Source organism: Gymnogyps californianus, chromosome 7 (genome assembly GCF_018139145.2).
Source record: "Gymnogyps californianus isolate 813 chromosome 7, ASM1813914v2, whole genome shotgun sequence".
In the NCBI taxonomy this organism is placed as follows: domain Eukaryota; kingdom Metazoa; phylum Chordata; class Aves; order Accipitriformes; family Cathartidae; genus Gymnogyps; species Gymnogyps californianus.
This window is the reverse complement of record NC_059477.1, coordinates 6,322,108-6,345,725: the sequence shown is the minus strand read 5'-3', so window position 1 is coordinate 6,345,725 and position 23,618 is coordinate 6,322,108. Positions and strand designations below refer to the sequence as shown.

At 43.8% G+C, this 23,618-nt stretch overlaps 1 protein-coding gene across 3 annotated transcripts in view; it reads left to right on the top strand.

Moving 5' to 3' along the window:
- Positions 1 to 23,618, top strand: part of MAP2 (microtubule associated protein 2) — a 229,209-nt gene that overhangs the window by 167,361 nt on the left and 38,230 nt on the right. For all 3 annotated transcript variants that reach the window (XM_050899942.1, XM_050899941.1, XM_050899938.1), the window contains exons 6-7: positions 12,296 to 12,409; positions 14,764 to 14,841. In XM_050899942.1, the coding sequence (XP_050755899.1) occupies positions 12,296 to 12,409; positions 14,764 to 14,841 (192 nt within the window). The remainder of the gene's footprint in view (positions 1 to 12,295; positions 12,410 to 14,763; positions 14,842 to 23,618) is intronic.

The window sequence follows — 23,618 nt, the reverse complement described above, 5'->3', positions numbered from 1 at the left end:
AACAACAGAGCCTTGTTTTGCAGACACACAGCTGCTCTTGTTTCAGGCAGAGCTGAAATGGCAACTTCTCTAAAGTCACCTTGAAAGGGAAGCAGCAGGTTCTTAGGTGACAGCCCGGGACGTGCTGGTGGGCATTGTGTGCCTCATTTCCTGGCCCCTCGCGCTGTGCACAGGCAATTATCAGCTCTCAGGGTCTCACACGCTGTGGAGCAGAAGAGCCTGGAGGTGCGGTCATTAACCCGCTCACCCCTATGCTTCACAGATTCCTTCCTCCCCTTTTCCCATTGCGGAAGCTGATGTGTGTGGCTTGGTGCGCTTTCCAGCCCTAGCTAACCACAGGACAGCCCAGCACAAGGCACAGCTCCCTGCCATCCCCAGGTGCATGTGGTGGAGGCAGGTCCTGCCGGTGCACGGGCTGGACATCTGCCCTTCCACACGCAGCTGGGCACGGGTTTAAGCTTCGGCAGAGAAGGAGGTAGGTACCATCAGATCACTTACAAAAATGAGAGTCACACAAACAGTCTGCTGCTCCTGCGAGGAGTGCCAGGCGTTGCTGATTTCTTTTTTCCCCTGTTGCCATGCCAACACGTCCCTGCGCGGAGTGAGATCTCTTTTTAAGCTCCGCTGAGAGAAAGTATGTAGCCTGGGAGCTTATTTAGCATTCAGGAGTGCACAGCCTCTCTGTAACGGCTCTGAGCCACAGCCAGGCTGTCTGACAAAGGAAAGAAGGATTTAATCTTTTTCCTCTAGCATTTGCTTGTCAAGGTTAAGGGAGACAGGGTAGATGGGGAGAGAAGCTGGGAGCGCTTTGTGATGGGGACCTCACTCTGCTGTCCTCACTGAGGCATGACTTTCATGGAAATGAAAAGGAAATACTACTTTGGGATGTATTTACTGTGCAAAATACATGTATGAGAGATATATATGCAAATTTCTTGGTTTGACTAACCCTGATGGGCTACTCTGTATTAAAATTGGAAAGCAAAGGCGATCTGGGTTTTAATTTGAGGGAGGAACTCAAAGATTAGAAGGAAGCTGGTGACAAACCCCTGTCTTTGTCTTCCCTGCTGTTTTAGTCTGTGAGGTTACAATATAGAGAAAGAAATCATCTCTTCTCGTGCTATATTCATATCCTGAGTAAGGACAACAAAACCTAGCATGTACTGGTGTTTTGGTTTGGGTTTTTCCATTTTGTGGAGTCGCTACTGTAGATTAACTGCTCACTTCAAATTAAATCCTTATAATGATAATTAATACAGGTTTGCTTGCCCTTGCCAGCTGAAGGGATGGAAATCAGCATAAAGCAGCTGGCATTAGCTGGCAGATGAGCACTGATGATCCAGTGCCTGTCCGTACCCGCTGTGAAAAGGTTGATCTGGAAATTCAAAGGCAAGACTCAAAGTGAGAGGGCTACATGCTGGTGTTGACTCTGTCATTTGTTCCTTGGGAGATGCTGAGCAAAACATTTATGTTTTCCTGTGCTGTTTCACAGACTGACTGCAGAGCGGAGTCAGTGGTGCTTGGAAAACCCGTTCTGAGGTGATGGTTTAGAAATGCAGTCTTGGTTGGTTTTGGGGGTTTTGTTGTTACTGAGGCATTCCTCATCACATGCAAAAAGTGCAGGAAACTCAAGGCACCCCAGCTGTGTACATTAGATCATGTGAGTGAGCACTTCTCCTACGTGTGGAAAATACATGGTCAAAACTTTAATACTTTAATTTTAGTTGCGTGCAGTATATGGAAAATAACTGTGAGATATCATTATCTCCAAGGCAGGAAAACCTGTTAGCTGCTTCCCAGAGAGTCATTTTCACTCGGGACTGAGTAGATTGAATACTTCATGGAAATCAGTTTCACTTGGAGGCACTATATACTTTGGGAGGGGAAAATAAACCCCAGGTATTTCACTTTTTTGTTCCTATTTCTTTCCTTGAGACTAATTCATAGTGATATATGGTCAGTTCGGTACAGCTCCCAGCAACCCATATAGCCTATGGCAGTTACAATAAAACTAATTTACAGTCTGGTCCTCCGTCCGTGCAGCCCGTGCATCTGGCGAGACAGATACTTCTACTCTTCTTTATTAACGTATCAGCTGCCAGTGCTGCGTAGATGTGGCAGTCTTGCTGACGTACCCAAACTGTTTTCATCCATAACCTTGCACCACATATGAGAGAAGGAGAAGGCTTCAGCTGTGACTGTTGCTTTTTACCCCAAATTCAGAGTATGTGCCAAATCCAGAGTAACGCAGCCTGCACAGATTGTTGGTGAGCTGTAAAGGGAACTAATCCTTAGCTGTTCCTGTCCATGAGTTGCTTTCTCTTCCCTTTCACTGTCATCCTTTCTCTCTATTTAAGAATATATTGTCCTTCTCAACAATTGCTCTGTCAGCTCTTCCTTCTTCTCCTCTTACTTACGTTGCCTCTAGCTTTTTTTTCCCCTTGATCTCTCTATGTACTCCCAGCTTTATCCCAGCCATCCGGTGTAGCTCCTCTGTGACCTTGAATTTCCACAGCCGCTCCTCATTTTCAGTACACTTGAGAGCTCTGCCTCTGACTGCAGACCTCTCCCAGTGGCTGCAGTGACCCAAACCCTGGTCTCAGCTCTCCCCACAGCACCCAGACGTCCCCAGCACTGTGGCTGCAGAAGCTTGCAGGTGTTTAAGTGCCCAGAGAAGACAGCTCTGTTCAAAAAAGTGGAAGAGGTAGTTCAGAAGATGCACTGTGCATCTCTTGCATCTCCCTTCTGCAGGAGTAGGTGCACATTTCTCTTTCCTAATCACTTTGCACACTTAGAGGTGTGAGCCAGCAGTCTCCAAGGGTGGGCAGGCAGTGGACAGGAGCAGGCTGTGTGAGCGGTCAGGGATGAGTCCTGGTCAGAGACGGTGACCTAGGAGAGATGAGGCTCCCTTCGACTAAAGTAGTGCCAGAAGAGAGGGGGAGAGATGGCAGAACTGCTGAGCGGGGCTGAGAACTGCTCTGAAAATCCATCCACGTCATGACCTCTGCAGGACTTGGTTAGTTTGTATGTGACGTGGGACCTGTTCTGCTCTGCCTGTCTGTGGGAACACTTGCACACACTCGTTTGTAAGTACGCAATGCCGTTCCTCACAGCCAGCAGGAGAAAGACATCTGTCTTGGTACAGGCACAGGGCTAGGCTGGGAAGCAGAGCTAGGAGGAGATTAGCCGTGCAGCTGTTGCTGCATTGCAGCGCTAGCTGGTTAAGCAGGGTTGGACTGGCAGCGTGAGCCCTGAGGTGAACAGGGCATGGTATTGCTGCATTTTATGTGTTACCATATCCCCTGATGGGATGAATGAAAATTCTGTTGCATTGACGGACTGATCTTTAGTCCTTCTGACCAGGCATGACTAGAAATCCCGCACAAAGCGTGCACAGGTTAATGTTAATTTTAAACTTAAATTCAGCAGAGTTTGTATAGCTTACTTTGAATTCTTTTTTAAAAAGATCACAGGAAACACTGTAAAAAGTGTTTAAAATCAGCTCAAAAGAAGCTAAAAATAAACTTTCAGGGAAATGTCACCTCCTGCTGTAGGTGGCTGAAGCTCCATTGACTTCTATGAGGGTTCTTAAAGTCTGTTTAAAATCTTAACTTGTACTGAAGTTCAAAACAAATATTGATTTAGAAGCGAGTTACCTGTTATGTGTATTTACTTACACTCAAAGGATTAAATATCTGGTTCTTTGTTTTGAAGCCAAAGTGGTTTCTTCTGCATGAGTCCTAAGGAGTTCAAGTTTTAATGAAAGATAGATACAGCTGCTTTGTACGTGTGAGTGATGTTTTCGGCTGATACCAAGTCCTGGGAAAGGCAGTGGGACCTCACTGCATTGCTCTGGCTGAGGGTCTGGTGTTGTCTGCTTCAATATTGCTTGTCAGGTGTAAATTGTGTTGCCGATGCATCAGACAAAACAGAACCGATTAGCTTTTCCCAACTCTGACTTGGCTGGGAAATGCTGACAGTAGTAAATATTTTGTTCCAGGCAGTAGACTTAAGAAGATGCGACTCAGGGGATGCACAGGGAGCAAGTATTTGCAGTAATGAGGGCTCGTTTTAAAAGCATTGCTTTATTGTAGTGACGTTTGTATGACTCCTTTTTAACAGTCTTTCATATTTCAAGGGAGGGGGTGTGCGTGGGCTGATCCCTTGGTGTTTTGTTTTACAGCTGCTAGACAGCATGGCAGAGGCCTCTGCCTCATGAATGTGCACTGGGGTGTGCTGGGGAGCCAGAGGAGGGGGCTCACTGGAACTGTCGGAATTGCTACTGGCTCCTAGCATGAGTCGCTTTGGATTTTGCAACTTGAGTGCCTTGGAGATTTGGACTACCTGTCCAGCTTTCTCGTTAAAGAAGGTGACCAGGAAAATGCAGTCAGGGCAGTGGAGCTGAAGTACACGCAGAAGGCGTGGAAGTGGTCCAAGGACAGGCAGCCCGAGCCCTGGGCTGCTGCTTCCCCGAACGCTGCAGAGCAGCCAGGGGTGCACAGACAAGCCGCCCTCCAGCCTCCCTGTTTGTCTGTGCCAGAGCACGACCGGTCCGACACAGCTCAGCTGCAGCCAGGACTCCAGTCTTGCACCAGATTTACTCTGTTATAAAGCAGATATGTTAAGGGGCTGGATAATGGCAATTCAGATTTACAGTCTTGAGTTTAAGGCGAATGTAGGAGGAGCTGTTGAATACTTGAAGTACCCCAAAACATGGAGGCATAAGCCGTGTGCTGTGGGGCACACCAGGGTGTGAAGCTGCTGTTCACAGGCTTCCAGGCTATCCAGCTGTAGTTCCCCTGTACGTGCTCTTTTCACATAGTCACTGCACTACATCTTTCCCCAAAGGTAGTCTGAATGTTCGTACCTTTGTGTTTCAATGCATTAAACAATCAAAGCTCACTCTTTCCCAAAACACAAGCCTTTTCTGACGTGTTCAGTTGGTAAATCCTGGTGATTAAATTAATCTGTCACTATCCTCATTGATGCTACAGTAGATTAAAGTCAACGAGTTTATTAGGGAAATGATACTTGTCAATTGTGTTGTGGTTTCATTTAATTTAAAAGCTGATGTTCCCATTATTTGCCTTCATACCTCCTGCCAATTACTGTTGATATTGCCAACATCCAGATCAAGGACCTACTTACAGCAAAATATTTACGCTCACGAAAGCCATTTGAGAGCAAATATTTGAATTCTGTAAAGCTATGTTACTGCTTTTTTCTTCAATTGCAAGCACTAATCTGTTGGCATTATTTGGGTTTTATATAACTTATTCATGCTGCTGTGATTGCTGCTGTGCATTTCTCTTTTAACCCAAGTGCAAAAAGCAGTACTTAGAGATGTCATGATCCCAGTGATGAAGTCCAAGATGTGTCTTATGGTTTTTCCATCAGAAATGTCACTGGGTGAAGCCCAGATCTTTTTTCCCCAGCATTTCAGCAGTCTTGACTGAAACAAGAGTTGTCCACCAGCTTCCAGGAGAGCTGAGTGTGAATTCAGGACCTGTCCTTAGGGGACTGGCTAATGCCTCTAAACAAATGGAATAGCTATTCGGTTTGTAGTCCTGCTGCAGTTGGAATTGCAGTGCCCGGGGAGGGGGGCGGGGAATCCGTAGGTCCTGTTTGCTTTTCAAATTGTCAAAGATAGCAAATAGCTGCTTTGTATCTTTCCTTTCTCCAGGAATATGTTTGGGGTATTTTGTCTCACTAAGCAGCGCGGGTTGCTCTGTGCTTTTGTTGTTAACTGGATTCCACTGTGCCAACAATTAGTGCTGGTTACCTTGGAAACGGCTCTGCACCCCGCTGGGGATTTTGACAGGCACATTTTGACTGGAATTGCTTTGTTTTCGCAATTCTGCAAGCACACATGTAGCTAACCCTTTTGCTGTGCTTTGCCTGTGTTGCTTCCCTAAAATGTAGCAAAATTAATGAAACATATTATTTTATCCTTTCCATCTGTTTGCATCTTTATCCCTGTTTTAGCCTCAGTGCTCCAGGAGCGTTAATTACCCTTTGCTTTAACCGAGCTCACTGTTAATTTTCTTGGTAGGTGTCTGAGGGGTGACATTGTGAATGCATGTGAAGTTTTGATGCAATTTTCAGTCTTCTCCTCTCTGTCCCTCCTTCCTGTCATCCCTTTCCTTCGCTTTTCTCCTGGAGCATTTGTTGTGCTATGCAGTTCCAGCATGTTAAACTTTGTTTATGCCTTAAGTTCTGCTTTACAGAGACCAGATGGCATCTTCCGTGGCTACGGCAAACTCAAGATCCGCTGCCACCGTAGTGGTATCAGATAGAGCTGTTGCTAGGAAGAGCGGGGGGTGATGCTGCTCCAGTCTGGGAAGAGTGTCCCAGTGAAATTGTGGGGACGTGAAATGCTGCTTCTTTTTAGGAGGAGCTGTCCCTGTTCTTGTGAAATGGGTGCTCAGGTGGCAAGAAGTGATAGATAGGTGGGCTGAGTGAACTGGCTGAATGGCAGTAATGAAACACAGGCAACTACAGTCGGGGAAGGAGAGTAAGAGCTGGGGAGACAAACTGTGGTCTGACCAGGGCAACTCTGGCCTGAGAAATCACTGACACTGTTATGTGAGGTGGTGAGCCAGCGGTTCCCCAGAGCGAGCTGTACCAGCCCCGCTTCCTCTGCTGGCAGGATCCCTGCGGCAGTGCCGGGACACATACCTGCGAGGCAGGAAGATGCCGTGAGCTGTGCCCATAGGAAGTTTCTCCTGTCAAAAACAATTCTCAGAATAATAATACAGCATTGCATAGAGGGGTAGAAGGGAGAGAGAAGAAGGTAAAAGGTACTGCTGGATGAGGGCTGTCAGAGGTAAATGTCTGAGCCTGAGCAGTTTCACCTCGGAAATGGTGTTCCTAGCAAACTCAGCTCCTCAACGGATTGAGCCTGAGGTTATGGTAGGTTGGGAGAGAAAGAGAAAAAGTGCCTGAGGCTGAAGGAAAACCATTAAAAGGGACACAAAGGGAACAGACACCACACATCACTGCGGAGATGTCTCACAGATCTAATTTTTGCTCTTGCCTTTATAGTTGCCAGTTATTTCTAACAATTTTCTGGAAATATTTGGTGAAAGCTCGGACACCTTTTTTAAAGATTCTTGCCACCAGCTGTACATCTGTCTGCAGGGCTGGTAAACCTGTCTGTTAAAAAACTTAATGGACTGGAAAGATATCCTGGGAAATGAAAGTACTGTAGGTAATGGATTCAGGTGCCAGTGGAGACATCTGCAGTCCATTGACAACTGCAGCAGCATCAATAAGAAATGAAGGAGGGCTTTGACACAACATCTTGGCCTTCTGCAGGGTCTGATCCCAGATCTTTGGCTCTGCTGTAGCATGTTTGACATGTAACCTTGCTTTAACGGCCTGTGGTTGAGTCTGTGTCAGTGAAGGGGGTCTCTCTCAGGTGTCTGGAGGGAGTGTCTGGATGACACCTACTGCAGTTTAAACATCAGTGCCAGAGCAAGCTGGGGTGGGGATTGGGCAGCTGTTGTGCCCTTGGGTGTGCTTATGAGAGGGACTGCAGCTTTTGGAGGCACCAGGCCTTCTAAACCCAGCAAAGAGGAAAGGCTGCGGCTCCCCATACCATCAGCAGCTGGTTCAGCATCTCCTGTGCATCCCAGTGCTCTGAAAGGGTTTGTGTCCCTGAGTTATCTGTGGGGCAGAGAGACTCCAGATATCCCAATTTGGCATGCTGGGGTTTGTCATACCTTGTAGAAGAATCGGGCTGGGTTCCCAGACCAGGAGCAGAGAGTGCTTACTGGTTTGAGTTTTAACTTTGGTTTAGATTAGCGTAGTGCCCAAGACAGATGCCTGTCCTCTCAGCAGGGCAGAGTCCTCTGTTCCTGCTAGAGGGCAGCCGTGGCACTAGTAGCAACTGGGCAGACTTGACCTGACAGCCCCGTCAGAGCTTGGTCTGAAGTGACAACCTTTAAGGGAGCTGTGGAATCCCGGTCCCTGTGTGTTAGCTCCTGGCCTCTCGGTTCAGCCTGCTCGTTGTCAGGGGGCTTTTGAAAGCTCGCGCTGAAGATCTTTCACAATGTCTCCTCTCTGTTATGGATATCACATTCGAGGACCACCTATGCTTTTGGGTGCCACATTCCCTGAAATCAAACTGGGAGACTCAGTCTGTGGCCTGTATCATGAGCAGCTGACATCTTGGTAAAAAGGAGCAGCATTTTACTCTCTGCAAAATGCAAAGGAAAGCCGTGTTGCCGTTCTTCTTTGTGCTGGAGTCTTACGTGAAGCCAAGGTCCTTGTTGCCTTTAAGAAACATGTATTTGGTGTTACATGTCATTTGTTAGTGCCATTTTTGTGGCACAAAGTAGAGTTAGAGAATGTCTACCTGCTTAAAGAGAGGGAAAATAAATCTCTACAAGCAAAACTATCTCTAATGAATCCAGAGCTTTTAGGCTGTGAAGAATTTGCCTGGCATCCAGGCTGGCTAACTCTCCTTTTTCTTTTTTGTTCTTTATCATTAAGCTCCCTTGAACTTTAACTGAACCATAAGGAAACTATGAAGAGTCTCAGTAGCTGCCCTGTGAGGATTTGACTTACCCATTGGATCTGCTATTTATAGTGTCCATTAGTACAAAAATGTCTGTCCTTTTGCAGCAGTCATGTATAGCAAAAGCACCGCTCTTCTGGTGAACTCTCTGTGCCTCCTGTGTCACCCAAAATATCCATCAACAGAGTGTTCAGAAGTGAGCCTTTCTTGATTAAAAAAACCCAGCCAAACAAAACAAAAAAAACCCACAAAACCCAGAGGCCATTTGTATTTTATTTACTTATTTTGCATAGCCTGAAATTGAAATTTCTATTTTTCAGGAGGCAACCTTTCACCCCCAGCCATATCTCCCTGTGGAACATAATCTTTGTCCCAGGCAAATTAAATCAGGAAGAGAGCTGAGAGGGTGGGACCTGTCTTCCAGCCTTGGAGAGCCCAGAACCAGGCTGGATGTGAACAAGTGGAAGTTCTGTAACAAAGCAGACCATTTTTAACAGGGATTTGTCTTACCTTGCTGGGAGGAGGCTTGCAGTGGCTTTGGTGATGGAGAGCAGGTGACCGAGTGGGTTTCCTTTGGATATGCTCCAGGGTACTAAATCTGGTATACATTTGCATATTCTATATCTGAAAAATTAATTGGAACCTTTTCTTAAAATTTTCATGTGAAAATAAGCTTAAAAAATTGATTCTCCTAACAGTCTTCCTAATTGCGTCTTGATTTGTTCATCTGAGCTAACAGTACAGATTTGATTACATTAATTTTGTCAATAGTGTTGTGATTAGTAGATTCATGGAAATTTTGACAGAAGGGTCACGTGTCACATCCTGCAGGCGTAAAGTGGTGGTGACAGTCGGCGTGGGGTCTTCTGGAGCCGTGGTACTCTGCGAAGCTCTGTGCCGTTCTCCATGCTCACCAAAGCTGTCAGGGTGATACTCTTTCCTGTTCTGAAAGAGCAGAATCTGCATGGGGATACACCAAGTATCAAAGGACACTTTATGGAAAAGTGGTTTGTTTCCTACCCGTGTGTCCCACCCATGCAGGGTGCCGCAGGAAGAGGATGGGCCAAGCTGCAGGTTCATTCTCCCAGTTTTCCCCTGTATCACTTATGCTTTGCAGTCTGTGTGTGCCTCACAACACAGGGAATTGTCAGGACCTATAATGGTTCCAAGGGACCGTTTGTGTCCAGTCCCCTGCTCTGCAACAGCAGCACCACGTGACAGTCTGGGAGGGTCTGGGAGATATCTGTTCCACATTTCTCACAAGCGGAAGGAACCAAGAGGTGCCGAGAAGCACCCCCAGCATCCAGCAGGCATGGAAGCAGGAAAAATTTGAAAAGCCCCCAAATGAGGTGCAGGCCCCTGAAAGGCAGCTGGGAAGACTGATGGGCTTTAAATCAATATCCCTGTTCTTTGGTCCATAGGACTAGCCACACGCATGACTTGATTTGTGGGGTTATGGTGCTCGATTAGATCTATTTAACAACAAAGTAGAGTTTCATCTCATACTAGGGGCACGTTGTCGAATAGAACTAGAGCTGCCATTTGCAGTCTCCTGCTAATACAGGCATCTATATGTAGTCCCTTTCGTAAATGTATTGAGCTCCATCTCAAAACCAGTTGAGTGGTTTCCTGCTACGTGGAAGACTGCCAGAACTTCACACCCCTGACAGTAGGAAAGCAGCATCTAGTCTGCATTTATCCTTGGCAAGTTTATATTCATGTATTCTGGGGCTAACAGTTTTTTAAATCAGCTTATTTTTTTCATTGCTTGGTAGTTGTTCTGACATATTCATCCATCTACTCTTGCTATTGCAGTCACTGCCCTCCTGGCGACCAGTCAGGAGGGAAGTGAATTGTAAGATATAAATACCAACAATTACGAATGTTCTTTGCCAGTGGGTGGGTTTTTTTAATATCTCATTACATAGTTTGTGCAAAAGAGAGATTAATGTAGCACTTTGTTTTTAGACAAACACAACTGCGAAAGTCAAGTAACTCACATCTATGCTTTTTGGGAGAAAAAAATCAGCTTTTCTAAAGGACAAACGAAGAGGAATAACTTTACATTAAAAGTACAAAGGAATTCTGTAAGAGTACTAACTGTGAGAAGAAATCATCATTATTAATCTAATGGACAGCGTCCCTTGCTAGGGTAGTTGCTGTAAAGTTACATGTAGGGCATTGATTTAAATATACTTCCCCTTCCCAGCTGGTTCTTGCCTGAAGGACGCGGTAATGGGTGAGCAGAGAGCTTTTATTTCTGCCCTCGGGATGGTGATTAATGGGGGCTCTGCCAGTGTCTCCTGGCAGGAGCAGGGTGTATTGCCATCTGCCATTAGAAACCTCTGTCTCCACGCGAGGGGTGGAGCAGCACTGAGATTCTTGCTCTCTTTTCAGGTCTGTGCCCAGCCATGCAGCTGGTGGGCCCGCAGCCGCGCAGCTTGTTGCCTTCGCTAGGGCTCAGCTCCGTGTCGGGTCCCGGTACCCTGCGTTTCAAACAACTCTCAGCCAGCACTCAGAAATAGCTGGAGAGTTAGGGGTTTATTTCCACTGGGTTTGGCTATGAGAGGGAGGAATATGTTGAGTAATGAGTGAGGGAGAGTGGGCTGACACACAGATAAGAAAACGAAACCCTTTTTCTCTGAATTCTTTTGTAGATGGTTCTGCTGGACCAACCCTTAAGTCCTTGATTTGCTAGATCAAAGGTGCCTGAACTGCCCTTAGGGCAGGAAACCTCTCCCGTTACTTCCATGTGCAGTTGTGTGCCCAATGACATTTCACTGCACCTTTGAGTGGGTCTAGAGCCGAGAGGAGGTACAAATTCTCAGTTTGGAAGTATTTACTCCCTGAGTGGTCCCACTGCTATCCTCCACTCACCAGAGCACCTGGTTCCTCAGCCCCTCTCGGGCATGCCACACATTGAGGGCAGTGGGGAAGAGCGAAGCCCGGGTCCTGTGGCACCCAGGTCTGTCAAGCGTGCAATGCCTCGGCCAGCTCCACGCGAGTCCCCCTTCCCTGCACCCAGCACAGCGAGAGTGAGTGGCCGGGAGCCAAGCCTGTGTCCGAGACCAGGGCCGGAGAGCCCATCGCACCAAACAAATGTTACCCTCTGCAGTCCCTCCCTCTGCATGATCTTCAGACCTACTGTTTAAATAAAGCTTTGTGTTGCAGTCTTAAGAGGGGTGAGGAGGACAAAATATACATTTTAATCATACAGAAATGTTATTTGGCACTTCTTTTTCAAGTCCCTCATCAGCATAGATGTCTGTCTCGGAAGTGCCTTTAATGCATACAAACTGTGTGCTGATGAGGAGGAAGTATCATCCAAGGTGCATGTAAGAGTGCAGCTAACTCCATACATTAAATGTCAAGAAATCCCATTACTCAGCTGGCCGTTCTACCCCTGTTTGCAAAACAGTACCTGCAAAAAGAATTTCTAGACACTCCATAAATGATTGTCTTAAAATTTTGCAGTTGCTGCACGTTGTCCCTAACAGAAAGAGCATTTAGTAATGATGCTTTGTGCATCTTACTGTAAAGGCTGAGGTCCTCGTTTTTATAAATACTCAGCATTTTCCACTGAGATCTCTGGAATATCTGGACTTTCTATTTTATTTTTAATGATTTGCTTATATTTCAGGAAAAAAGTTACCTTTTAAAAATTGATTAAGTCAGCTTCCATTTTTTATTGCTTAAGCTAATCTTCATAATTTTAAAACATCATTCTCATTAGCATACTTCTCTTTGTTTTTTCTAACTTTGCTGCTGCCACAGAAGAAGTGTCTGCGAGGATAGTACAAGTAGTAACAGCTGAAGCTGTAGCAGTCCTGAAAGGCGAACAGGAAAAAGAAGCCCAGCACAAAGATCAGCCTGGACCACTACCTTTAGGTAAAATGAGACAAAGAATGTTCAAAGTATCCTCGTGTCTGCAAATGTTATATGTATGTATATTACAAAAAACCGTTAAGCTGTGTATTCACATAGGTTATGGTCACGGGTAAACTGCAGCGCCACTGGATAAACGCTGGAACCATGTAGTATTAGTGGTATCCTTGTTGCCCCAGTTCTTCACGGCCCTGTGACTGTCTCATTCCCTGTTTGCTCTAACAGCAGTTCTCCACCTGGTTTCTGACTCCTGAGTGGCACAGCTGTAAACGTAATTGGTGGTAGTGGTTTAGTCGTCGTGTTTGGTGGGACCCAGCAGCGCTCTGAGCCCATTTGTGTTCAGCCACGTACAACATGAAGAGAGAAAGATTAATGGCTGAAGAGGCAAAGATTAGAGGAGAGGCATATAAAAAGAAAGTGAGGCTTTGCTGGTTGGGTGGTAGCTACTGAAAAAGATGGAGGAGGAGCACCTCAACAGGAAGCAGAGAGGAATGAGGCACACCAGGTGAGGGCAGGAGAGGGGTTAGCAGCCAGGCAGAGTGAAGGGAGATTGCGGGAGAGAGAGTTACACATCATAGAAGCAAAAGCCAGTGATCCAGACTGGGAATGGTACCACTGCCACTGGTCCATGCTGCGTCCCCATCCTCCTGCTGGCTCCTTTGTGAAATGTGTCTCTGAAATACAAGCATATATATATATATATATATATAAAAGTAAGTATACAGCTATTTGTATCTACAGTGCTTCCTCCCTGCCAGAAAACTTTCACAGTAGCTCAAAACACGTACACCAAAGGCCAGAGAAAGGCCATACTCAGTCCTGAGGTAGGGCAAGTCTTGCAAGCCTGCCCCAGGATAAGTTCTGCTGAGTGCACATGCGTTGTGATCAAATCAAAATAATGCCTTGTGGTATTTTCCCCATAGGCACTCCGCTTTGTTTGGTACAGTGGCTGGACCCTGCTTAGGAATGAATTAAAGTCAATGAGTAATTTAGAATATTTGTTGGAAATTTGGTTCCCAAGGGCTTTTTCTTCATTGAACTAATTTTGAACTGCAGCAAGGAGATGTGTTGCTTGATAATTCCCTTCTTTACAGACACTCAGTTTTACATGGAAGACCCTGATTCTGCAAAACACTTCATACATATTTAAGCACAGATTGCTTCACTGGGGCCAGGGTGAGGCAAAATGGATATTCAGTTCCATCTAGTTAGATAAGACATTTTAAAAATATTGTGAGAAGTGTGTCTTCAGTTAGCAACTGTTGGTGTTACAGTTCCTGTGGTCAGTGACTGTTAAAGAAGTGCGGGTAGAATTGCATTGGGATGAAGATATAAATGTCCCTGGACAGCACATCTTAAGGACAAGTCGCATAAGCGTCTCTTCCAAACCACCCTGAAATCAATAGAAGGAGGCCTGGCAAATTCTGCTGGGGCTTTGAAGCTGGCCTTTCTATGCTTGGGAAGAAGCCCTGAATCAGAAACTGAGATCTGCCTGTTGAGAGGTGCCGTTTATAAGACAGATTTGTTAAAACAGATTTTTTTTTTATTATTTTAAAAAAAAAAAAAAAACCATTGGTTAAGCCCCAGTAGTAGATCTGTTTTTAAAGAAAAAAAATTCTCAGTGATTGGTATGAAATCAGATGCAGAGTTTATGCTGAGTTCATTTAAGAAGCAGTTTGTTTAGGATTTTGTCGTAGTTTAATTGAAATAATTGAAAAAACATCATCTAGTTTCAGCATCTAGTCTCGTGACTGGGAATGAATCTAAAACCTAGTGTAAGTGCATCTGAGATTTCACTGCACCTTGCTCAGCTGAATCACTATTATGTCATGGCTGACATGAGTTCCCTATGCTGATGTCTTTTGTATTTAGACAAGCAATATTTGCATGGATTCTGTGGTTAACCTTGAACTCAGCAGAAGAAAGGAAAAAAAAAAAGCATGCAGAATGTTTTTTGTTCATGTACTCAAGGTAAATTGAAGAGATTGGATGCCAGTTTCTGATAGTCAGCATGAATTTATAAAATCTCTCATGCTCAGATGCTTTATTGTTGTTGCCTTGGGTGACTGAAGATTTTCTAAGTTGCAATACTGATTTAAAAGATAATTTCGTACTTGATTTTTTTATTGTACTCTATGACCAGAATTTAGAAAATAATTCATACTATCTGAAAAAAAAAAATCCTTTTATTATAACTTTAAAAACCCACGTATTCTGAATAGGTCTATCTGAAAATCCACTAGGCATAAGTCCCCATTGAATATTTCTCTCAGCTGGGCAGAACAGGCTGACTGCAGCTTGTATCAAGCATCGGTCTCCCTGGAATTAATTGCTGTATCTCATTTTCACTGTTCTAGCAGTTGAAGAGTCAGCCAACCTGCCTCCTTCCCCGCCTCCGTCGCCAGCTTCTGAGCAGACTGGAGCTCTGGAGGAAGGTAAGGGTCTCCTGGACGTTGCAGTGCACAGCTGTCAGCAGAGGGATGAGACATGAATCTAAAGGATGGGGGAATCAGAAAATGGAGATACTTTCTGCACCTTCATGTGAAAAGATAAGGCATTCCCCAGCAGTAACTCCCCATCTGCAAACCACCTGCAATGCATGGATGAGGTAGACACATATGCACAGAGGTAACTGACAGGATATGTTAAGTACATCCATATTAAAGAAAAAAAGATGGTGATGCTCACCTTTTTATCTGTTACATGCAATATGAGCCACGATGTCTGCTGTCTCAATGTGGTCACCAAAACTGTGATTCAGTATGGGTCATCTTTCTTTTCTTAGGATTTGTTTGGCTGCTTTTTTTAATTACCATTAGCTGTGTTTTTGGAATCTTAAATGCACGAAAGCAAGGAGATTCAGAGTTGGATCATTTCTTTGGTCCTTGACCTGTAATTCATGCTTCAATGCCTACGTGTATTGGGGGTTCTGTACACAGAGTGCAGGAGTCGAGTTCTAGTCTCACAAAGCAAATTTCTACTCTGTTCTGCACAACGCATGTTCAGTTTCAGTAGCCCATGATCATTGCATTTTCCTCCTGCTAAAATCCCCTCCAGCAAAGAACTTAAGCATTGGCTTAGTTTTAAGCAGAGGCCTAAAGCCCAGTGAAGTTGTCACAATGGTAAGCATGTGCGTCAGTGCTTTGTTCAACAGAAGACTGCTGCATCAAGGCAATCAGTATAGGGAGACAGCAATATGTTAAAACTGGGCTGTATTATGTGGATAAGAGGGAAGGATTTGGGTTCAGAATCTCCAGGGGACTGTCAGTTGAACTCTGCCATGTCAATAGCATTTTTATGTGTCCATTTATTTCCTTCTTGGATTTTCTTTTAGCATTTTTTCTTTCTTTTTGTTAAATAAGTGCATGAAAATAATTTCTTGTCATCTGCTGAACAAACTTTGTTGGTATTTTAACACAGAGCCTCTATTAATTTTGCAAGTGGGTGGTTGCTGTTTCATGTGCTAACATAGTCTGACTCTCAGTTTATCAGGACACTGCAATTAGGCATGTTCCATCCTGCGGTCATTTTTGAGATAATGCAATTACAGGCTGTGTTAACAACAATATTTGTCAGTCCACTGTACTGGAAATACCTACTGGATGTGGTTAGTAACCAATATAAAGAATTTGATTAATTGATTGTTGTTGTTTTTTTTTTTTTAAATCTGCCCATTGTGTGTTTAAAAAAATAGCACAACAGTTCCTAGACTCATCACCCAGAGGTAATGGTAATCAAAACTACTAACTGAAAAGGAAGCTAGTAGGGCATTAGCAAAGGCTTTTAGAATTGTTACCAGGGTTTTATCACTATTTTTTAATATATAATTCACTTGACTAGTTCAGCGTATGCTTTTTGATTTTTTCAGAGCACAATAAAGGGCTTGTTCTTCTGCTTCAGGCCAATGTCAAGGTTCTTCCATTACCCTTAGTTGAGGATTAGCTTTGCATGCTGTTTCTATCAGCAGTATTATTTGCACTTATTTTAGGATTTTATAAAGTCCTCATATTGATTAATTGACAGGAGGTTGTAGATTGCCCCCTAAGCATATGGAAACCATTTAGCTAGTTGTATTAACACAAGAAGGTGGCAAAACACTATACAACTCGAGGTTATTATGAACTACTGGACCGTGCTGTTCCCAGCTGTGCATATGACTCAGCAAGTCACTTAACATTGTTGTTTTTCTCTTTCCTTGCATGTAGAATTGAGTTAAAATAATAGCACTTACTTATCTACCCTGCAGGGGTAGTTGCAAGGACTGAAAGGTCAGTGTTTGGGAGTCATTTTGATGATTTACACAATGCTACAGTTTTTAAAAACATTCAAATTGTTTCCTTTAATGTTAGTCAAAGGAGACTTTTCCATGACAAGATTTTGATTCAACTCTTAATTTTTCAGAGCAGATGGCCTGTATAAATCCTAAAAGTGTAGATTTGTAAGGGAAGTATGGACAGAAATTATGTGCTGAGTCATTAATGCACTCTGCTGGAAGCTTCTTATGTCCGGCTCTGAAACTGGAACTCACAGTAGAACTGGTTGATGAACAGAAGGAACTTCTTGAAAAAAATTTCACCAGAAGTATATTATGTTGCTTTTTCCCAAAATATCAGTGTTGTTAATTCAGTGTAGTTACTGGTAGTAAAAATCCTGTGTTCTGCTCTTTGTTAGAAGGTGTGGTCCTTATTTTCTGTGGGTAAGTTGAGCTTTTGCTGACTTGAGTGAGCCAGACCTGTCATTTTTATTCAGGCAAAGCTCCCATTCAGAAGAGTTTGCCTCAGTAGGGTTTGACTCAATTTTACTGTACTTGTTTAAACCTTCAGTTCCATATACCATCTGGCTATCCATCCTCATGCACCTTTACATTGTCTGTCTGTCTTTCTGCTTGGTAGAATACAATTGATGAATTTAACCCAATTCTACAGTTGTTGAACAAAAAAGGTGAGCGCTTGGTGTGTGTATCTACCTCAGACCTCCTTTTTCCCCTTCTCATAGAACATTTTCCTAATGCACTTGTCAGTGTGTGTTGCATTGCTTTGAATCCAAAAGAGACTTCCTTCAGTCATAGTAGGATGGAAATCACTGTTGTAGACATGACGAAGGTGGATGTGGCCAGCCATGCAGCAAACACAAATTAAAAAAAAAAAAAAAGGTAGAAAAGACAGAGAGGTTTGTGGGTCAAGTGTATTTTATGAGAGAAAGGAGTCAGTGGATGTAGGTTTCTTTCTTTCATTTGGCTGCAGAGAAACATTCAAATGAGCCTGTCCCTTTTTACTGCTGCAGAAGGTAAGATAACTAATTTGCCTTATTGAAATTATTTCATTTATTTCAACTATAGTAACATAATTTTGCTCAGGAAATGAAATTTTCCCTAGCACCGTCTAATCCTTTTATCAGTTGTATCTGATCATGCAGGGCTGATGCGATATTCTCTTGCCAACTTGGCATTTCTTTTGTGCTCTGCACCTTTTGACAATGGTCAACAATGTCTTCATGTAAAAATTTTTCTAAATGTTACAAGATAGAAGGATGCCTTTGATGGACTATCTTCCATTTTGAAATAGGCATTTCAGATTGGGCTTTATATACCAACTAACAATATTTTACAAACTGAAAGGAACCAAGTGTCCTGTAAAAATGGATCTATTTACAGTGAAAATTACTTCTTGAAAGGCATTTTCAAAAGATACCGGGAAGCTAAAGCAGAATTAGCCTTTGTGAGAAGTGATTTTAATCTTGGACTTTAGAATACATTGGGGATTTTTCCCACGCTTTGAGATGAGAAAGAACTATTAGAAGGGACTAAAATAACAAAGAAAGGATTTTTGTCGTTGTGGAAATAAAAGCATATCCTCCTTTAAAGACATAATTATCTTGTTAATGAAATTATCTGCAGGAATTTTGAAAATATCTTTATTAAAACTGATAAATAATCAATGTAAATCTGTGATAGCCACAGACATAACAGCCCCAAACAATGCTAGACTTTGCACTCCTAATGATTTTGGACCATCACAATAATATATATTAAGCATTTTTACTGTTGTCAGTTTCTGTAGTTTTAGGGAGCAGAGGCAGGGCCTGTATTTTCTTGCCTACAATCCATTCAGAGCCTATAAAGGAGGAATTTTCAGCCTTGTTTGCATCAGTATAGAGAAGTCTTGGGGTTTCATCTTCACTCTTGTTGATGCATTTTACTTCTGAAGGGCCCCTGGATAAATATGACCCACAGCTGGAAGGAGAACCTCCCCTTTTGCACATCCTCCTTCTCCATGTTCTGCTTCTGACCGTATCAACCTTCCATTCTTTTCTCCACTATGTCCCAGTTCCAGCAGAAGAGGTGGCAAGTGTGTCAACCCTTTCCACTCTTGTCCACAGTAATACATGGACTAGTGTGAGGGCACCCTGCAAAGAAGCAGGAGTTGTAGTTTTGAATCTTCTCAGGTTTAGGAGGGAGTTGATTCCGGGTCTCTTGCACCCTGAGACATGTCCTCACCCCTGTAACTAGCCTTTTGCAAACCGCGAGCCCCCTCAAATCTGTCACTGAATTTTGTAGAAGCTTCTGTGGAGGAGAAATCCATGGGTTCTGCTTTGCAAGTGGATCAAGATGCTTCCCTGCAACCTTGCTGCTGGCCCTTGAGTACTAGGGAAAGGTGGGAAGCTCAGGTACAGCCCTGTGTTTAGCATTTCCTATTGCAGTGCTCTGCAGAGCTTCCTGCTTGGCGGAAGCAGGTTGCTGGCTTATCTGTCCACTCCTACCTCTTTTAAGCATGCATAAACCCCTGCATCTGGGGTTTGGATTCCACTACAGGAGTGAAGCAACTAAACTATCAGTGGTTCAGGCACTCTTTGTGCCCTGAAAGAAAATGTGAGAACGGTTCTCTTGAACTAAGTTCCATGGGTGATATTTGTGTATTTGCATAGGTGCACGTAGCATACCTTCAGTCCTGGCCAGCCTCAGGGCTGTCACAGAGTCTTAAACATGGATAATCTTTCTTTTGCAGCACTGTGATACATATTGGAGCTACTAATATTGCCATCGATGAATAATTTTTCTTCCTTTTTGTGGGTGACTGAGCCTGAATGGGTTGATACTACAGCATTCTTTTCCCAGGCAGAAGAACTGCCTGTCATTACATTACAGGACACTTGCTGCCATGTTGCTGCAGAAGGCAGAGGGTGCTTTTTTTAAAGACACAGATGTTGTCTTGTCATGGTGTGCTATAGAAAGAAACTTAAAACTTACTGTTATTTGCCAGGAAGAACCTTAGAGCTCTTATAGATGGAATTGATTTGGATAAAAATTGCTTTCTGAGACTTGGGTAAGGGTAGTTACAGCAGCATTCATGAGCCATCTTGTTTTTGGGTCACACAGAGAGATCTGGTTAATATTGTTACGCTGCCTGTGTTAAAGCCTTGCTTTCTGACTCAGTGTTTTGGATCTGAGAGGAAAGTTTTGGATGCTCTAGGGAAACTCTTTAAGTTGTAATTACCTGGAGAAAGGCCAGGGACACCGGGCATGGACTTGTTCTTGAAGCTAGTAGGAAATCCAGTGGGATAGCTGCAGCTGCTAAAGGCACTCCATGAATGTAGTGTTCATCAAACTGCCAGTTGTCATACACAGAGAATGGGCTTAAACATATTTTCTCTAGTACTAGATGTTTAGTTTTTCATAGCTTTATTCATGGTGAGACGGCACCTTAGCCTACACAAGCTCTCAAGTCTCCCCTTTAGGTTTGTATGGATCAGATGGTAGGGCAGTCGTTTTTATTGGGCAGTATTATTTTTCTTTGTCTTGCAAAAACCAACCCAGGCTCCCCTTCCCTGTAGCTGTCAGTAGCTGGTGTAGTCCTGAGATGATTATGTGATTATCTGTGATGCTACAGTGATGGGTGAATAAAGCTGTCATTCCAAAGCATTGGCCAACACCAAAGTGGGAGCTAGTTCACCCACAGAAACATGACACAACAGCATAAAATATAGGACTAAAAGAGATTGCTGTGCGCAGCTTTGTGTGGCCTTCATCAGGAAGAAAGGTAGCTAGCTATTTGGGGAAGGGGTTTTTTGGTTGTTTAAATGTTATTTATAGGGAAAAGAAAAAAGTGGGGAATTTTGAATTAGATACAATGAGAAATAAAACCACCTTTGACCAAAGTGTAAGCTAGTTTGCTTTTTAATTAAACGACTTTTTAAAATTTACACTTTCAAGTACTTCACCTGATGACTATGAGGGATACAACTGTGTCGGGATACTTCAGAGGTTTTTAATACAGTCAGTCAGCTGTATAATACATATGAGTATCAGTGTGAGTTGTGAGATGTGGTTTGTGTACAGTATGTGTTCCTCTGAATAATGAGGGTATAGTTTTGAAATTCACTTACTCCGACGGCTGGTTTCCGATGTTCATAAACACTGTAGGAAATGCCACATACATGGCCCATGTGTTAAAATGCACAGCTGCCTCATTCCTCCATCCTGCATTAACCTGTAGCCTGGCTGATTTCATCCACTCTGCAGTATGACATAGTGGCTAGTGTTGCTAGTGCATGCATCCATCCTGTCTTGTCTTTTCTTTGTCTGTCTGTCCTGCAGCTTTTGTCTGTGTGTGTGTCTATTTGTAGATGAAGGGGCAGAGGATAAGGTGGGACCGCTACACCACTGCCCAGGCTGTGGGCCTGCTGCCAGCAGGGAGTGGCGTAAACACCTGGCCCCCTCCATTTCAGTGTCTGTGCCCGATGATGAGCCCTACAATTCGGATGAGGAGTACTATGAACACCCTTTGTTCAGCTCAGAGTGGACTGGCTCTAGTACACGTCCCAGTGCCACAGTGAAGAGCACAGAGGTCTTGTTGGGCCATGATGAAGGTGAACTGAGCATGGTCCCATTTTGTTCCTCTTCCCCTCTACCCACCTGCCATCCATTCCATTATATATGTGCCTGGGATTGCTGCTGTCTGGGGAGGGAAACCTAGCTGTGTTTTCTCCCCACATGGAAGTGACGCCCCTCCAGAGTCTCTCCATCTCCAAGTGAAGCTGCAGCGTGAGCAATGAATGCAACTTTGGGGTCAGTGAAACCATAGTCCCTGCTTAAATCAGGGCTCTTGGTCTACTGGCCTAGCTTATAGCAGAAGCAAAAGGAGCAGCTAGTTAAAAGCGTAAGCTAGTTTGTTCTTTGTGCCAGAGAATTACTGCCAAGAACAGTGTGCAAAATACACCAAAAGATTGTTGCTGGAGGTAAGTCAGTTGTTAATGGGAAAAAAAAACATGTCTCTACCAAAGATAGCAGTGGAAGGTCTTTAATTCTCCAGTAGGCAAAGGAACTAAATTTTGTCCCTGTATACACAGGTGACTTCAGACAGTATTGGGTCATGTTTGATCTCCAGTTGTTTTGTGGATACACCCAGTTAACATGTCAGCTGACTGCAACCAAAGAGAAAAAAAAAGTTCACTGTTACTGTGTTTCTGTACCCTGTTTTTCTATGGCCTGAGCACATAAGTATTATTTTATCAGTGGAGGTTACATAAAAGTGAAATGGCTTTTGAGGAATCAAGGGAGAATCTATTTCAGTGACTAACAGGAATGCTCACTTCTTCTCCAAGGCAAAATAGATCACGTTTCATCTTGGAACATTTGATTAACTCAATTTTGGGACACAGGAGCTGAAGTTAAAAACAGTACTGAGTCTTCTGAAGGTTTGTGTCTCAGGAAGATGGAGGTGTATACCTGAAATTGCTCACCAGGTCATTTCAAGAAAACCAGAGTTGTTCAGAATTAACAAGATAATATAACCTAATACTGCAACAGCACCAGAAAGAGATCAATGCTAATAATTGAAGGTTGTTAATATCAGCACGTCTGCCTGAAGCTAGGGGAGACGGAAAAGCACAGGAGTAGCCTTACTATAGCTGGGTACCTATAGCTGTACTTAGAGCACTCCTGGATTGGTTAATTCATGGGCAGCTTCCTTTTCAGTCATATGCATCTGCCCCTGGTGAAAGTGTAAGGTCTCAGCACATCTATGAGGGGGAAAAAAAAAAGGGAAATAAGCTGAATCATCAGTGAAAAGATAGGCATTATGAAACAGCCCTCCTCACTTGCTGCCTGTAAGCTAGCAGTCTGATTGGCATAAAAGAGCCTGCTGCACAAAGAGAGTCTGTAGGATTCCTTCGTTAAGTCAGGGATAACTTTCTACTTTGGTAAGTAATTAGTTTTAATCATGTGGCATTGTGTGAAGCGTCTCAGGAAATGGAGGTGTATACCTGAAATTGCTCTGGGTAAAATGAGAGGCTTTCCTTAAAATTTTTTAGTTGAAAGGGATGCACATACAAAACTACATAAAATCGGAAAAAGAAAAGTAAAGCAAGTTATTCAAGTCAGGGCCTCTTGTAGCTGGACACCTGCTGTTCTGCCAGGCTGCTTTTACAATCTGCCCGTGTGTCGTGGTTTAACCCCAGCCAGCAACTAAGCACCACGCAGCCGCTTCCCCCTTCCCCCTCCCAGTGGGGTGAGGAGGAGGAAAGAGGGGGAAAAAAAAAGTAAAACTCGTGGGTTGAGATAAGAACAGTTTAATAACTAAGGTAAAATATAATACTAACAATAGTAATAATGAAATATAATAATAATAATAGTAATGAAAAGGAATATAACAAAAAAGGAGGGGGAGGAAGGGAAAAAAAACCACCAGTGATGCACAATGCAATTGCTCACCACCCGCTGACCGATGCCCAGTTAGTTCCCGAGCCGCGATCCGCGCCTCCCGGCCAACTCCCCCCTGTTTATATACTGGGCATGACGTTCCATGGTATGGAATACCCCTTTGGCTAGTTCAGGTCAGCTGCCCCGGCTCTGCTCCCTCCCAGCTTCTTGCACACCTGCTTGCTGGCAGAGCATGGGAGACTGAAAAGTCCTTGGCTTAAGATAAGCGCTACTTAGCAACAACTAAAACATCAGAGTGTTATCAGCATCATTCTCACACTAAATCCAAAACACAGCACTGTACCAGCTACTAGGAAGAAAGTTAACTCTGTCCCAGCCGAAACCAGGACACCGTGTGTAAATATCCCTGTAACACTCAGGCATCGGTCCAGTTCTGATTCTGAATCTTCTGGCTTCTGTTCATTTAAGATACAGTATCTAACCTTAATTACATTTTTATATGTTATTAATAATGTGTTGTACTTTACATAGTGATATTTTCTCAGCCTCAAATAG